Source organism: Coturnix japonica, chromosome 9 (assembly GCF_054131305.1).
Source record: "Coturnix japonica strain WE chromosome 9, WE-NBRP24, whole genome shotgun sequence".
Lineage (NCBI taxonomy): Eukaryota > Metazoa > Chordata > Aves > Galliformes > Phasianidae > Coturnix > Coturnix japonica.
The window spans coordinates 4602751-4619399 of record NC_140671.1 but is presented as its reverse complement, the minus strand read 5'-3'; the positions used below and the strand labels follow the sequence as shown (position 1 = coordinate 4619399).

Sequence of the window (16649 nt, the reverse complement as noted above, 5' to 3'; positions counted from 1 at the left end):
TGTAATCAGTTAGAAATCAGGGATCAAAATACCTGATGTATTCCATGCCCTGTTTGGAGGAAGGAGGAGAAAAGCATCTTGAAAAGTGTGTTATTGCTGCTTGACACTTAGAATCTGGCAGCTCAGTTATTTTTCATTGTCCGAGTTCTTTGACTGGCCAGTCACATCTTGCTGCTCCATTCCTGAGCTGCAGCCCTTGTACCTGCCTGCAGCTCATTGTAATTAGAGTCCTCCTGCACCTTACAGATAACACAGTCAAGGATACGAACATGGTTGAATAAGAGATTGGGAAGTGTTTTGCAGTGCCACGGCCAAGGGTTGTGTCAGCAGACATTGTTCTGGGGCTCAGAGCTCCACAAGTAGAACGTATTGAATAGAGCTGTTTCCAAAAGCAGCCCTGCCCTTTGCAGATTGTTTTTTTTTGCTTTTGTATAAATCCCGGAAATTTCTCACTGTCTGGTTATTTGTTGTACTGCTGTGAATGGGATGCTTGCAACAGGCACCACCTTGTCTGGTTATGTGGACAAAAGGGTAACGAGATATGGTTAAAGCCCAGAAAACCACATGAAATTGAATTGGAACTGGTGACAATGAGGGGAAAACTAACAAAAAAGGCAATCTACCAGGGAAGTGGGTACACAGGGAGGCTTTTGAGCCACCTCAGTGCAGTGAGGAGCTGCTGCTGCACTCAGACTGCATGCCCTGTGCTGGCTGCTTCCCCTTTGTGCCCCTGGGAGCAGTGTTAGCTTACAGCCCTGCTCTGCTGCTGGTGCTGCAGCTCAGCATCGCATCCAGTCCAGAGACTCTCTGTCTTCTTTCAAAAGAAGCTGGGTTTGCTTAGGGCACATTAATGGGGCTCTCAGAGGAAGTGGATGCTGAGTAGCCAGAATGCCATCCCTTCCTTTGCTTTAATACTCCTGTGTGGAGATCTTTCCCTCCAGAGATGGGCTCCAGGCCAAAAGAAGCAGGTTTTGTAGATGGAAAGCAGCGCTGTGGCTTGCATCCTGAAACCACTGATGGCTGAATGTTTCAGGAGCAAATCCCTCAAAGTGCTGAGCAGCGCTGACGGAGCACCATGCTGACACAGCACCACGCTGAGCACACGCTCAGACTACAGAAATCATCTCATTGGCCTCGAGTGAGAAAGAACTGACGGCACAACCGTACCCGTGTTTTATCTTTATAGGGAGATTGAGTCGGGGAGAGCCCAGGAGCCACATAAAGGGGGAAAGCAACAGGAGAAAGGGGCAGCAAAGCGTGTGTGCTGCTGGTGAGCTGTGGCTCAGGAGGTGGCCAAAGGGCACAGACGTCAAGTGAGACAAACAGGGAAGGTTTTCACTCTATAACACGTGTTATATCCCTGAGGTCACTGACTGCTCAGTGCTTTGCTCACTTTCTCTCTCTGCTTTTTGGTCAGTCTGTAGAACTCCTGGCTCTGCTCAGGGCACGGGGGGGGGGTTTGAAAGTGGAAGGAGTGGATCATAGAATCACAGAATGACAGAATGACCCGGGTTGGAAGGGACCTCAAGGATCATGTAGTTCCAACCCAATCTCTGGGGTTAATTTACTCTGTCATTATGTGACTTACAACCCACGTGTGCGTGGAACCGCCATCTGCGAGGAGCCGGGCCGGCTGATTTCTGGAAGCATTACAACCCCCCCCAGGGAATCACTCCGCTATTGTGCCCTTCCTCCGGAGTTATTATTGAACAAAACAAAGCTGCCGTTCATCTCACCGCGGTGAGGGGGTGGCTGAGCCGAGTGAAGGCGGATCGGAGCGGGCAGCGTCCCCCGGTACCGCGGGGATGGAGCCTGCAGGGGGCGGGCGCTGCCGGCAGGGGGCGCTGCGGAGCGCGGCCGGGAGGAGCCGCGGGCGGCGCCGTGTCGGTGTGTGCCCGGTGTGCGCGGTGCGAGCTGCGCAGCCATGAACAGCATCAAGAGCGTCCCCGCACGGGTCCTGAGCCGGCGGGCCGGGCACAGCCTGGAGGCGGAGAGGGAGCAGTTCGATAAGAACCAGGTGAGGGGGTTGGCGGGGGCAGCCCACGGGGCCCGGTGCTGGTGGCGGCGTATTCGGCCCCGCTGCCCCACGGCGCTGCCCATCCGTCCCCGTCCCGTCGGTTGCCGCATCCGAGCGGCCGGTGACCGGTCGGGGCAGCGAGAGGCCGCGGTGCCGGGTGGGAAGCGGCGATGTTGGGTTCGGGAGCAGCAGCAGCACGAATAAACCGGCCATTCCGGTTCCTACGGGACGCGGCTCCTCCAGCCGCCCCGTCCCGTCCCTCCGGGCAGCGCCAGGAAGTAACCGCGGTGCGGGGAGGCCCCTCTGTCCGTCCGTCCGTCCGTCCTGGCTTTACTTCTCCCGAAGCAGCAGAGCCGCGTTATGGGGCCACGGTGTCCTAAAAGAGCTCCGTGCTAAGCGGGACCTTCCCAGCGCTGCCGTGTGGTATCGCTGCCCCGCACTGAGCCGGTGTTTGCAGTATAGAGTGAGCTTTGATCTGAACCATTCGATGGCTGTGATATGATTTGCCTCCAAATGCTTTTTGGGGTCACATTGCGGTGTCAGCATCTGCCCTGCAGGTGAGGAGGCCCCGCTGTGCTCTGCAGTGTCATTAGAGGCAAAACTTGTGCTTTTGGTGCCCAACTTTTGCTTTTCTTGGCTACGTCTACCAGAAGGGTTGGGGTTGTGTCTGCTGGAGCGTTCAGACCCAACGTGCTCAGCATCCTCCAGGCATACAGCACACATGGATGCTGTGCGGTGCACTTGTGGTCCAGCTGTGGAGTCCTCAGAACAAGAGAGACCCAGATTTGCTGTTGTGCATTTGGAGCAGGGCCCCAAAACTGATCCCAGGGCTGGAGCACCTCCTGGGGCCAGGGGGAGCCGTGGGCGGAGAGGATGGTGCTGTAATTAAAGCAGCCTGGAAAGGAGGAGTGGATGTAACCCGCACTCCTTCCTCTGGACGCTTTGATCCAGGTTTAGTCACCGGCTCGGTACGCTGGGGCTGTGAGTAAGGTGCTCAGGGCTGCACCCGTGGTGGTTTTGTAACCCGCAGGTTTCGGGGTCTGACCTGCAGCCATCAGCACTGGGGTGGTGCTGGGGAAACCATCTGCAGCTGCGTGAAGGTTTCGGCCTGGTTGGTGGTGCTCAACACCTGGATGTCCCCATCTCTGACCTGTTTTTGGGGGATCCTCTTGGGGTTTGGATGCTGGCATTGGTTTGGTGCCACCCAGATCAGTGGGACTCATGTTGGATATGACACCTCCCACTGTGGATGTGAAGTGGCTCAGATCAAACCTCAGCACTGAATCACCCCCTAGGAAGGCACCCTCTGGTGCTTCTGGGCCGTGTTTTGGCTGGGCAGGTTCACGGGCAATAAACACAATGAAATCCCAATGGGGATCATAGGTTTTGGGGCAGGTCCCAGTCTGTGGTGCTGAGCAGTGAGGATGTGGGATGGGGTTTGCTTTGCCCCAGCCCCATGGGGCTCCCACTGGTGATTTGGGATGAGTTCTCTGTTGCTGCCGTGCCCAGCAGATGGCTCAGCCCTGCTGCCCCTCGTGCCAGTGCCTTTTTCCAGGCACTTCAGTCTCATTAACCTTCAAGTTAAGAGGATTACGCCAAGTCAATGGGGCTTAACTCCACTGCTGCTATACTGACCCACATGGCAGGGTAACGCCAGGGCTTCCCCCAGTGCACGAGAAGCAAAATCACCACCTGCTGCCACAGGGGATGCAGTGCCATGTGGGGCACCACCACCTCCATTTAACTCCTTGTGCTGGGAAGCAGTGACATGAACTGAGCCTGTACCCGAGTCCTGGGGCTGCTCACCCCAAAACGCTGCTGGGGACGAGGATCCACGTTGGACCAGCTCTATATGGCAGGTTCCTGCTCCTGGCTGGCACTCAGTGACACTGTGCTGCTTTGGGTTCCTCCTGCCCTATTGACACAAAGCCGGTGCCCTGTGTGCTGCTCGTAGCCCAGGCTCCATGAGGTTTTACAGCCTGTGTGCAGGGAGGGACTGTGTTTTTCTTCCGGCACGAGCACCGGCAGCCTGGCTGCTTCCTGCCCTTCTGGCCCAATGCTTTTTGCTGCACAAAGGGCTCACAGCTTTGGGCACAGCCCCAGCACTTGTGCAAAGGTGAAGAAGTGAAGGGAAGTCCTCGTGGTCTCAGCAGCTCAGATTTAGAGCTGGGAGATGCGGCCAGGCCCTATTTTTGGTATAAAAACCTTCATTTTAGGGTGCGATTCAGTACATCAGTATACAGGTAATCCTCTTGATAAAGGCACTCCTCTGTAAACCGCTCTGCTCTGGGTTGTGGCATCGCAGCTGCTGCTCCCTCTGGGGGGCTGTTTTCCCTTTCCATTTCTCTGTTCTCACGCAGGGACGCCTTCAAAGCTGTGTAAAAACACCCCAGTTCAAAGGCTCCTTGTGATTGCACAAACAGCCCAGGAATGTGGCATCGCACTGTGCGTTGCCGCCGGCAGGGCACATTGCTGAGCTCAGGCTGCAAAGTGCCACTTGTTCCATGGGACAGAGGGGACATCCAGGGCTCTGAGGGCAGCCCGGCCCCGGCTGCTTTGTTCTGCATCAAAAAGCCTAATTCTGCAGTCCCAAACATTTGCCAAATGGAAAATGCAGAACGTTTTCCAAAAGCCCCCCAGCACTCGGGTTGCTCCCAGCTGGCAGCGCTGGGATGGAGGGGAGGAGGGTCCCAGGGGTCACAGCGCTGCTGATTACCGCTCTCTTCCTCCTCCCACAGGCCATCAGCATCAGCAAAGCCATCAACACGCAGGAGGCTCCAGTGAAGGAGAAACACGCACGCCGTATCCTTTCCCTCAGTCATTCGGGTGGTGCAGGAGATCCATCCTCACCTACAGGGGAGATCTGAGGACTGCGGGGCTGGGGATGGATGGGTTTCTCCATGGGGTTGGCCTTGACTGATTTAAAGGGATCATTCTGGGGACGCACCATGAGAAGGGTGCCTTCACCTTCTGGTCCTACGCCATCGGGCTGCCCCTGCCCAGCAGCTCCATCCTCAGCTGGAAGTTCTGCCATGTCCTGCACAAAGTCCTGCGTGACGGACACCCCAACGTGAGTGTTCCCTCCCAGGTGCCGTGTTCCTTCTATAAGGGTCTGGGTCCTCATTGCTCTGTTGTGCCCCCAGGTCCTGCAGGACTGCCAGCGCTACCGCAGCAACATCCGTGAGGTGGGAGACCTGTGGGTAAGCAGATGGGAGGAGCAGAGGTTGGTGCTGTGCTAAAGGTGGGGCTTCCCTGGGTGAAGGACTGAGCCCTGAGCATCATATGCATGGGGGAAGCGTGCCACCACCTGGAATAACCCACAAGAAGGGGCAGTGGGAGAGGAGAGAGCTGCGGGGCTGGTGCAGGTTGACCAGCAGCCATGGGATGGATGCAGCTGCTGCTTGCCATTGCTCCGGGTTCAACTTATTTCCTCCATGTCTCCTCCTGCAGGGCCACTTGCACGACCGCTACGGGCAGCTGGTGAGCATCTACACACGGCTGCTGCTCACCAAGATCTCCTTCCATGCCAAGGTGAGACCCCACGCTGCATCTGCACCACTGGGAGCTGTTGCAGGAGCAATTAGCAGCAGCCGCTGTTCTGTTTCCCTTTGGCACAGCACCCTGAGTTCCCCGCAGGCCTCGAGGTCTCAGATGAGGTCCTAGAGAAGACAGCAGGCACGGATGTGAATAACATGTGAGTGTCCTCGTGGGGTGGGGTCTCTGCGTGGGGAAAAGTACCCAAGAACAGCAGAGTCCCTCAGGATGTGTGCTCAGCACAGTGATGATGTTGCTTTTTGGCAGCTTCCAGCTGACGGTGGAGCTCTTTGACTACCTGGACTGTGAGCTGAAGCTGTCAGAGTCAGGTGAGGAGTGGCAGCAGCTCCTTCCCAGCTGCCCCAGGGCTCTTGAGCAATAGTTTCACTCTTTGGTCAGGAGCAGAGTTTATCTGCATCCTTCCTCCTCCTTCTCAGTTGAGGCATGGAGATTTTTGCTCTGTAGAAGTGGTTTTAGGGAAATATTTAAGTGTGGCTATTTTTAGAGCACCTGAGCCGTGCAGGGCGTGTGATGCTGCTCTGAAATGCCTTTTCATTCCTTTTCAGTGCATTACCCAAATCTTTTCCGCCCACCGGAGGAGAGGATGGGGGCTGTGCTGCTGTATAAATATTCATTGCCCCATGTTGAAATAGCTCTGGCAGCAGCCCCTGCCCGTGTTTGCTTCTCTTGCCTCATTCTCCAGGAATTTTTCAATGGCTTCAAAATGTGCCATTCCTTCCCCTCTGCCCCAGAGCTGCCCAGGGGAGCGAGGTGTGTGGGAGGGGCCATGTCCCAGCTTTGTTAGCCACCCACCCGTGTCTCCTCCTGACCCAGTTGTACAGGGAACCAATATTCAGAAGTACTTGAAAGCTGAGCAGGGAAGGAGTCAGCCGATGCGCTGGCTGGATGTCTGCCCAGGGAAGGGATCTGTTTCTGCGCTGGGGCAGGTGAGGTTGGGGTGATCCTGTCCCAGCTCTTTGCAGGATTAAATAGACCAGAGCAAAACCTGTTGCTTTTCCCACTTGCATCGTGTGCTGGCAGCTACTGCTAGCAGCCGTGCTGCCCACACATCATTCCAGGTTACTCTCCTCCTGTTTGGGCCCCTCATGCGTGGCGTCCTTCCTTGCAATGCCACCAAATGTCCCTTTGGGTGTTTTTCTTGCACAGAGTGGGGTTGTTCCCAGCTCAGTAGGACGGGGCGGTGTTTGGCAAAGCCACGTCTGTCCTGGTTAATGATCAAGCCAGTCTGACTGTGGCCGGACGGCTCTGCAAACACGTCCCTGGCACTCACTGCTCTTTCCTCTCCAGTTTTCCGGCAGCTCAACACCTCCATGGCAGTGTCACAGATGTCAGCGGTGCAGTGCCGCCTGGCACCGCTCATCCAGGTCATCCAGGACTGCAGCCACCTCTACCACTACGCCGTCAAGCTCATGTTCAAGCTTCACTCCTGTGAGTCCCCAGTCACTGCATTTCCACCACGGTCACATGGGGATGCTGTGCTCCCAGCCCACTCTGGGCTTGAAGCTGGAGGGTTGTGGGTGTGTGGGGATAAATCTGGGGCTGAGTTTGCAGCCTGGATCCATCCTTGCTGTCCCCATTGCCCCAGGTCTGCCGGCTGACACGCTGCAGGGCCACCGAGACCGCTTCCACGAGCAGTTCCGCAGGTACTCAGGGCTGATGCAGGGCAGGGGGATCCTCTCCATCTCCTCTGCCTCCTCTTTGAGCCATTTTTCTTTTCTCCTCCTCTCCAGCCTCAAAAACTTCTTTAAGAAGGCGTCTGACATGCTGTATTTCAAGCGGCTCATTCAGATCCCCCGACTGCCCGAGGTGTGCGATGCTTTGACAGCCCATGTCTTTGGGGTGCTCACAGTCAGGAGGGTCTGGAGGTGCTGCAGAGGGGCTCCAAAGCCCATAGGGATGTCACCATGATGCTCCTGTCCTCACAGAGCCCCCCGAACTTCTTGCGGGCTTCGGCGCTGGCAGAGCACGTGAAGCCGGTGGTTGTCATTCCTGAGGAGGCCCCAGAGGATGAAGAGCCAGAAAACCTTATTGAGATCAGCACAACCTCCACCACAGAGCCACAGGTGGGGGAGGATACAGGGACGGGATGGGGACAGGGTGGGGAGGAAACCTGCAGTGGGAGTAAGGACTCATCCTGGCACCTTTCATACTCCCTAGGTCACTTCAGATATCTTTGAGCAAACCTTTGGGCCGCCCAACGGCATTCGGGATGACAGGTAAAGGGGGGGGTGGTGGAGGGGGAAGGGATGGGCACGGCACGGTGCCAGCCTGCTGTCTGCAGGGATGCTCAGATCGAGAGCCTGAAGAGAGAGGTGGACACGCTCCGCGCTGAGATGGAGAAGATCAAGCTGGAGGTAAGGCCAGGCACTGTGCTGTAGAGCTGTGTGGTGGAAATCCTAATGGGACACAATGGGATCGGGGCCTGCAGGCCTGGTACACCATTTTGGGCCCTCTTCCATTGCCAGCACACAGCTTTTGAGGAAGGATGGGGACACGTGAGACCCATCACTTGGGGATCCAGCTGCCAAGGGGTGGCCTTTGGGGCTTCTCGCAGCTGCTGTGCCCAGATCACAGCCTGGGGGGTGCTGGGGGTTGTCCACAGGCACAGCGCTACATCACACAGCTCAAGGCACAGGTGAACAGCCTGGAGGGAGAAGTGGAGGAGCAGCGCAAGCAGAAGCAGAAGGCACTGGTGGACAACGAGCAGCTCCGGGATGAGCTGGAGAGGCTGCAACAAGCAAGGCAGGACAGCGAGCGGTCCCTGCGGCTCTGCGCTGAGGCAGAAAGTACGTGCTTGGTGCATCGGCCGCAGTAAAGCCTGATGGCCATGTGGAAGCCCAATGGCCTTGGGAAGGCCCTGCGTTGGGCACTGATGTGTTCTCATCCTGTCCAGAGAAAGCTAATGCCACTGAGATCCGTTACACGAAGCTGAAGGAGAAGCACAGCGAGCTCATCAACACTCATGCTGAGCTCCTGAGGAAGGTAACACTTCACAGGGCACAGGTGATCTCTTCATCCCCCCTGTCACCATGCCTAGCCTTGCACTGATCCAACCTCCTGCACCCAGAGCCCCTCAGCATCCCTCACACTGATGTCTGTCAGTATTTTGGGTGCATCTCCAACTCCACCCCAGCCAGAATCTGGGCAAGAGGAGGGTGGGTGTGATGCCATTGTGTTGGGGTCACCTCTCTGCCATCCTGCTGAGCCCCATGTCCTTGTGCAGAACGCAGACACGGCCAAGCAGCTGACGGTGACACAGCAGAGCCAGGAGGAGGTGGCACGTGTCAAGGAGCAGCTGGCGTTTCAGGTCGAGCAGGTCAAGCGGGAAGCGGAGCTGAAGGTGAGCCCGGGGTGGTGGGTGGTGGTGGTCCCAACTGTGAGACCCCCAGCTCTCTGCAAACTGCATCTGGGTTCACTCCTGCTGAGCCTGGGGTGGTTGATGGGTTGCAGCTGGAGGACCAGAGCATGCAGATGGAGCAGCTGCGTCAGGAGCTGGAGGCACGGCGGGATGAGCTGGACCAGGCCCAGCGCTCACTCGGCCACGCCAAGCAGGTACCTGCTGCAGCTGGGGGCACAAACCCACTGAGCCCAGTGCTGAGCTGCTGGGGTCCCTGCAGGAGGGTGCAGCCCATGGGTGTCAGTAGCTGAGTGTGTTCTCAGCTCGCTCTGTGTAACCATGGGGTGCTGGTTGGTGGGTGATGGGGGTTCCTGGCCCTGTTGGCAGGCAGGCACGGAGCTCAGTGCCCAACTGGAGACCCTGCAGGCTGAGAAGGAGCAGCTGAGGCGGTCGGTGAGCGAGAAGGAATGTGAGCTGCTTTCAGTGCACAGCCTTGTCCAGGAGAAGGAGCTGCAGCTGAGCCAGGAGGCTGACAAGGCCTCCAGGGAGATCTGCGAGCTGCAGGGCAGGCTGCTGGAGAAGGTACAGGGCTGTGTCCCTTGCTTGTGTTTAGAGGGGATGCTGAGCACTCCTGCACGCCTCCTTTTCCTTCCCGCAGTGCAATCAGGAGCAGAGTCTGCAGCAGAAGCTGCTGGATGAGCAGTTCAGCATCTTGCAGGAGACGGTACGTGAGGCTGAGGGCATCCTCCGTGACGCCATGGCCAAGCTGGATGACCCACTGCACGTCCGCTGCACCAGCTCCCCTGGTATGTCCTGCAGCCCCTCTGCTCCCACCAACAGTAAACTCTGGACTCAACATCGTTTTGCTGTAACGGTACCAATTTTGATGTTGATCTGTGGCTGGGCCTCGAGGACTAGATGGCCTTTAAAGGGTCCCTTCCAACCCAAACCGTTCTATGAGCCTAACAAAATAAATGTGTTGCAGATTACCTGCTCAGCCGGGCAGAGGCAGCGCTGGAGTCCACAGCCGCCCTGGAGAGTGGGCACGCGCAGTACGTGGCCTCCATGGCAGGTACCTGGGGCTTGGGACTGGCAGCATTGCTGGAATCTTGCTGTCATTATCATGTATCAGCAGCCCCCAGAGGTTGTGTAGTGCCCATGGGGGTGGGTGGACATGGACTGGTGTTGGTGTGTCCCCACGAGCTCATTCATGGAGCCACCCACAAGCTGAGGAGGGGTCACTTAACAAGCTGTTGGGTGTCTTTGTGGGGTGGCAATGCCCTGGGCTGTCTGTGCCTGAATGCATCCCCCTGGCAGATGCTGCAGCACTGGTGGGTGCCCTGGCCCTCTTTGCTCACCTGACGGCTGACACCATCGTCAATGGCAGTGCCACATCCCACCTGGCTCCCACCGACCACGCTGACCGTGAGTGAGCACAGCGGGCGCTGGAGGGAGTTGTGTTCAGCTTTGGGGCTGGATACTGGCCAGACCTTCCCTTGGGTCCTCAATCTCCGTTCTGTGTGGTAGTACTTCCTGGGCTAAAAGTGTTTATTTGCTTCTTGGGCACCACTTGGTTTTCCTCTGCGAGACATGTCCCATCTCTGGAGGCATTCAAGGCCAGGTTGGATGGAGCCCTGGGCAGCTTGATCTGGTGGGGTACAACCAGCCCACAGCAAGGGTTAGAGCTTGATGATCTTTAAGATCACCTCCAACTTACACCATTTAATGGTATGATAGCTCCACAGCTGGGAGGAGGGTGACAGGGCTGGGACATGGGACATCAGAGACATGGGGCCCGTTGCTGACCTGTCCTCTCCCCAGGGCTGATGGAGACATGCCGGGACTGCGGGCAGCGCAGCCTGGACTACCTGGGCAAGCTGAAGGACAAGCAGACACTGGGACACGCTGAGCTGGGGGACGTGAGGAGGGCACTGAGGGGTGTCCTGGAGCTGGCCCAGGTGAGCAGATGGGGGCACAGTGGGGCTGGTGGGATGGGTGGCTTCTTAGGGAAGAATCAAAGCAGGTGATTATGGCAGTAAGGTCCTTTCCAGTAACATGTTGTGAGTTCAGATGCTGCCAGCTATCCCAAGCCCTGCCATGTTAGCTGTGACAGAACTACATCTGTTGCTGTGTTTTGGTTTGGGATGTTTTCTCCCTCTGAGGTCCCTGTGCTGTGTTTGCTGCCAGGTGGTGACACGTGCACCTCTGCCCTTGCTGTCTTGTAGCTGTATTTGTGTAGGGGGAAAAAACAAGCCAAATACCTTTTGGGGGTGTTTATTCATTATGAATACTTTCTTCTCTCCTCTGCTGAAAACCTCCTGGCTGCTGCTGCCTCCTCTGGCAGGAGCTGAGGCCAAAAAGCTTGGACATCAAGCAGGAGGAGCTGGGGGACATGGTTGAGAAGGAGATGGCTTCCACCTCTGCAGCAATTGAAGACGCTGTCAGACGAATAGAGGTGAGAACAGAGCCATGGAATGGGTCCTTAGGGCAGCAAACCTTTAACTTTCCCCCAGTTCCTTCAACCCTCCTGCAGCCCCACTCACTGCAGTGTGGTGACCCACCTCCCTTTTCCCCTCTCCCAACAGGACATGATGAGCCGGGCCAGGAATGAAAGCTCCGGCATCAAACTTGAAGTGAATGAGCGGTGAGTGCTGCGGGTTCCCATTTTGGGTGGCCCATCAGTCCTGCAGCTGGGTGCTGCTCCAAAGCCCCACATGCACTCTGGAGCTGCAGGCTGGGTGCTGGAGGACCCGACTAAGTCCAAACAGGGCCCTCTTGGGTGCTGTGGCAGGGAATACTCAATGCTTTTTCTTATTTCCCTACAGGATTCTGAACTCCTGCACGGACTTAATGAAGGTCAGTGCTGCAAGAGCTGAGCTTCTTCTCAGTGCATCAGAAACCACACAAAAACAGCACTTAAAAACACTAGCAAAATCAGTCCTGTATAAAATCCCATCTGCCCCCTAAAATTGTTCTTCCTCATTCCAGGCTATTAGGCTTCTTGTAATGACCTCAACGAACTTACAGAAGGAGATTGTGGAGAGCGGCCGGGTAAGTCCTCCCTTCCACTCATCTCTGTGCTCTTGATGTGAAATACAGAATTTTCTACAATTTGTAGGAGAAAAAAAAAAAAAAACACAGCTGAATTGTGCACTTTTTATACCCAGGCCAAATTTGGAGCCCCAAGCTTGTAATGTTTGGGTTTAAGCAAGTCAGTGAGAGCATCCTGAAGGGCACAGAAGTGCTGCCAGTCCCTGGACTTATGGGTTTATATATAGTGTTCCATATTGCTAGATGTGGTATTTTTAATTGATTTTTTTAATACGATGTATGGATTTTTATATAGTTCCATAGAAGAATAGAACTGTTTGATTTGGAAAGGACCCACAAAGGTCACCTAGTCCAACTCCCCTGTAAAAAACAGGGACACCTACAGCTCGATTGTGGATTTATTATAAGCATATATAGTGGAAAGAAGTTAAAGTAGGCTGTAATATTCTCATAACAACAGGGGGCAGCAACAACTCAGGAGTTTTATGCCAAGAACTCCCGCTGGACCGAAGGGCTGATCTCTGCCTCCAAGGCCGTGGGCTGGGGAGCCACACAGCTCGTGTAGGTACCGCAGCACTGCATACACACAGAGCTGGGCTGGGGGTGGTTGGGGTCAAGGCACAACATCCCTGAGCTGTGAGAGTGGAAAGTGTGGGGTTCGTTTGGATGTTGATGTCTGAATGCCATCAGTTGATGATGACTCGATGCCGATTCAGTCAGTGCTGATTTCTAAGGGCACGGTGGGATGCACGTACCCCACACTTGTAGTGCATCTCTAACGTGATCTCCCTTCCAACTGCAGGGAGTCCGCAGACAGAGTTGTCCTGCAGACAGGCAAATATGAAGAGCTGATCGTCTGCTCCCATGAGATCGCTGCCAGCACGGCCCAGCTGGTGGCTGCCTCCAAGGTGAGCTCCCTGCTTTTTACATCCACCTGGTGCGATGTATCCCTGCTCTCAGCAGGGTTTGGCCACTTTGGTGGCATCGGCCGTTCTCATTTGGGACCTGCAGCCATCAGAGTGCTCGTTACAGGTGAAAGCAGAGAAGAGCAGCAGGAACTTGGGCAAGCTGCAGGAGTGCTCCCGCAACGTCAATGAGATGGCAGCCAATGTGGTGGCCTCCACCAGGTCGGGGCAGGAGCAGATTGAGGATAAAGGTGAGGTTTGGTAGAGCAGGAAGAAGGGGTGAGGAGGAAAAACCAAAACCCTCTATTTCCTTTATGGCAAACACTCCCTGCTTTTCTCCACAGACACTATGGACTTCTCGGGCATGTCCCTCATCAAGCTGAAGAAGGAGGAAATGGAGACACAGGTAAAGCCTCATAGAATCAATAAGGTTGGAAGAGCTGTAAAATCACCGAGCCCAAATGCAGCCCACCCACCACCTCTCTCTGAGTGCCTCGTGTCCCTGAGGCAGACCAGGGATGTGAGGACCCAGGTGGGCTCTTGTGGTGCAGGTGAAGGTGCTGGAGCTGGAGAAGCGCCTTGAGGGTGAACGGGTGCGTCTGGGTGAGCTGAGGAAGCAGCACTACGCCTTGGCTGGGCCCTACGATGCAGAGGAGGATGGGGAGACCCGGCCAGCACCAGCCCCCAGGAGAGGCATCCTCAAGAAGCCGGCCCTCGCCCAGAAACCCAGCCACCTTCCAGGGCCAGGAGAGGAGGTAGCAGGGGCAGCAGGGTGGGAACACAGGAGCACAGGGGACATGGCTGTGCCACAGGAGCTGTGAGCTGTGTCCCCTCTCGTTGCAGCCCGAGCGTGACACCAGCCTGCACCGGGCACACGCCGTCAACTTCTAGTGGGACGGACGGGGCCAGGCCTGCGCCATCAGAGCTCTTACATCTGTGTTTTAAACAGATCGCCTTGCTTCTGGCGTGCCTTCATGCGCGGGGTTCTCCTCCTCGCCCGGCCTGAGAAACTGGAATTATTATTATTTTTCTTTTTCCTTCAACCAAAAACTTGATTTTTGTTCTATTTTTTTCCCCCTCAGTCCCTGGCCGTTGAGCAGTTGGGCTCCCAGCCCCGCAGCTCGCTTGGTTTAATTTAATTTGGGACCTATTTGGGTTGATTTATTTTGGGTTTTTTAACTCTCTCAGCACTAGAGGCCTCCAGTAAATGTAGCTGTACTGCACTGCTCGGACCCTTCTGAAGAACGCGAGTTGTTTTTGAAGTAGGAAACTGTTGGGCTTCTCTTGCACCTGTATTTTTTATTTAACTTCCCCTTCTTGGAGTGTTTTGACCTCGTTTTGGTGTGGGATCAGCTCTCAGCAAAGAGGGGAACGTCTCTTTTAACTGGGCTTTCAGAAGGGAGAAAGCAGTTCCTGGCACACACTGGCAATAAGGATACAAGCATCTTTTTATTTCCTTTTCTATGTTTTATTACTACAGCAACAGCAGAGGAGCAGTTGCATTATGTTTTATATTTAAGATAATTAGCAGAATTAAATGTAAATGTGGCCTGCAGGAGCCCAGGGCCGTTAGATGTGGCGAATTCTGCAGCAATAAGGAAACTGATGTGAGGAGACAAGGGGGGGCAGAGGAAACACAGCTGGCTCATCTTCTCTTTGAACTGCTACTGGATGTAGATTATTAAAGCAGCAATATTTAAACTGTGTGCAGTGCTCTGTCAGCAGCATTGTTGGCACTAAGGGCGTGGGGCTTCAAGATGAAGGGCTACAGGAGAGCGGGGGGCTAGGGATTCTGCTGGGAGCCAAGGGTGAGTGGAGTTGTAGCATCACAGGGCTTTGAAAAGGCCTCTGAGAGCACCAAGTCCAAACCCCAGCCCATCCCCACTCACTTACCCCATCCCTCAGCACCCCTAGGGGTGGTGACCCCACCACCTGGCAATACTAACAAATACATATCTGTATACAGAAGGTGAGCCAAACCTTCCCAGTTCTGCACCACAAACCTCAATGCAGCGTTATGAGCAGCCATTGGGTGCCACACACACAGCAGCCCAACACTGCGCTTGGTTTCGTTTCTGCAACCTGTTCTCTGCCTACAAGGAAATGCTTCCTGCAGCAGTTTCTACTCTATTTATAGGTGGTGATAAAGGTGTGTTTGCTGAGAGGCTGATGTCATCCTGACTCTCTTGGCAGTACCTTTCATCAGGGAAATACTGATTAGCCAAGAATGCTAAGTTTAAACCTCAGGACCATCAGTCTAGCCCTAGCTCCAGTTAGAGCTTAAGGAACTCCAGAGTTCTTTAACCAACACTGCTGGTTCACTCTGATTTACTGAAAGCAATAGAGGCTGCAGGTAAAGTAACCCACGCAGGCACATACAGCCTCACAATAATCATGAAGCCCAGCCCCACAGGTCACTTAAAGCATCGCCTATGTTCTAAAGTAATTTCCTGTCAAATTAAGCTCGCTGTACAGTGCAAGAATTCCTCAATTCCTACATTTTTCGGAAAGCATTTGCTATTTGTAGCAGCCATTAAGAAAAACAACTGTGTGAACTGTATGCAAAGCTGCGTACTGACACTCCACCAGACATCCTGCTGTACAGGATCCAAGTCGTTAACGGCTTTTAAGAGCCATTATTGTAACTGTGGAATGAGGGAGATACTTAGAACTGTGCCACCTGGTGACCTGCAGTGAAGACAGTGGAAAATCCCCAAAAGAAAGATGTGAAATATTACATTTCCTACCTTCTGCCGAGGTTGGTTCTGTACATGTTTTGCCTGAAGCAGTTCTCCAGCAGCCTCATCCCAGAGCCTTCCTCCCTCCCCAAGCAACGCTGGGGCTGCAGCCAACCCTTCATAACCACAAATTGCTTTGGACACGAACACGTAGAGCAGCTCGAGTTCAGAGCTGCAGAGAGCGAAGTTTACAAAACACCCACCCTAATCACAGGCAAAGAAAAGGGGCAATGAAATTAAGCACACCAATAGGAAGCACTGCTCTAGGAAGCCAGGCGAAAGGTGAAAACATGTTAACAGAGAGAAAGGGGCAAACCTGTGAAAGTCAGGGTTGATTAATAGACAGCAAGGGATTGCAAGTGCTATGGAAGGGTGTGGGTGGGCTTGCACAGCATCCAAATCCATCTTCCAAAGAGAAGGGAGGACACAAGATGTGAAGTGCTGCCCTGGCTTGCAGATCTGAGCTGTTCCATCAGCCATAACACAGCTGATAGGTTGGCAGCTCCAGCATTGCAGTGCACTGTGTGACTTCTGTGGGGAAGGAACGATCCTACCTGAAGCTGAGCCACAGCAGAGGCACTTCCTGAAGCTCGGGGTGCAGCTCCCAGCCACACAACACAGGGACTGCTGTGAATTCTACGAAAAGCTGTGAAGGAGCCGCAGCTTTTATATAACAGCACCTCCCTGCATCGCCCACCTGCACTGAGTCAGCACGGTTTGCTCTATCTGTCGTTTCCTATTTCAGCATTAGCAGAAGGTGAGCGACTCTCCGCAGCCACCACAAATGGAACACATCAAGAAAAACATTTTTAAAGGGATTTTCTTCCATCTATTAACATCAGTTGTTCTGCAGGAGGACTTCTATTTCACACCGCTATTCAAGTGACAGATATCACACCATGTTCTTTCTACCATCTGACTCATATTCCTAAATAACTTTGGTTGACTCATTTCTCTCCTAACTTGACTTGGCTCAATTCTAACTTTTTCCTCCATTAACAAATTAAAAGCAGGCTTCCCCCTTTTCATCCCGCTTTTCCAGAGCA

At 54.5% G+C, this 16649-nt stretch overlaps 1 protein-coding gene and 1 long non-coding RNA gene across 2 annotated transcripts; one reads left to right on the top strand and one right to left on the bottom strand.

Annotated features, from left to right (window-relative positions):
- The first annotated feature begins 1848 nt into the window (after positions 1 to 1848).
- HIP1R (huntingtin interacting protein 1 related) lies at positions 1849 to 14571 on the top strand. Its single transcript, XM_015877722.3, has 32 exons — positions 1849 to 2017; positions 4756 to 4819; positions 4945 to 5087; positions 5161 to 5217; positions 5468 to 5548; positions 5635 to 5711; positions 5819 to 5880; positions 6860 to 7000; positions 7158 to 7215; positions 7303 to 7378; positions 7498 to 7635; positions 7730 to 7788; positions 7854 to 7926; positions 8175 to 8358; positions 8466 to 8554; positions 8796 to 8912; positions 9023 to 9124; positions 9297 to 9491; positions 9568 to 9715; positions 9895 to 9981; positions 10227 to 10334; positions 10731 to 10867; positions 11254 to 11364; positions 11495 to 11553; positions 11735 to 11765; positions 11898 to 11960; positions 12421 to 12521; positions 12763 to 12868; positions 12993 to 13116; positions 13210 to 13271; positions 13417 to 13620; positions 13709 to 14571. The coding sequence occupies exons 1-32, from the start codon at positions 1925 to 1927 to the stop codon at positions 13754 to 13756; spliced, it is 3198 nt and encodes a 1065-aa protein (XP_015733208.2). The 5' UTR covers positions 1849 to 1924; the 3' UTR covers positions 13757 to 14571.
- Positions 11935 to 16241, bottom strand: LOC146759645 (uncharacterized). Its single transcript, XR_014949113.1, has 3 exons — positions 16158 to 16241; positions 15613 to 15775; positions 11935 to 12014 (listed from the first exon to the last, which is right to left on the bottom strand). It is a non-coding gene; the product is annotated as an uncharacterized LOC146759645 (long non-coding RNA).
- Positions 16242 to 16649: the final 408 nt, after the last annotated feature.

Excerpts from the sequence above, each read along its gene's own strand:
- HIP1R (XM_015877722.3), top strand. The coding sequence starts at position 1,925 with ATGAACAGCATCAAGAGCGTCCCCGCACGGGTCCTGAGCCGGCGGGCC. Across the intron at positions 9,492-9,567 it reads AGGGCAGGCTGCTGGAGAAG|TGCAATCAGGAGCAGAGTCT; the intron begins GTACAGGGCTGT and ends TCCTTCCCGCAG. Across the intron at positions 13,117-13,209 it reads GGAGCAGATTGAGGATAAAG|ACACTATGGACTTCTCGGGC; the intron begins GTGAGGTTTGGT and ends TTTTCTCCACAG.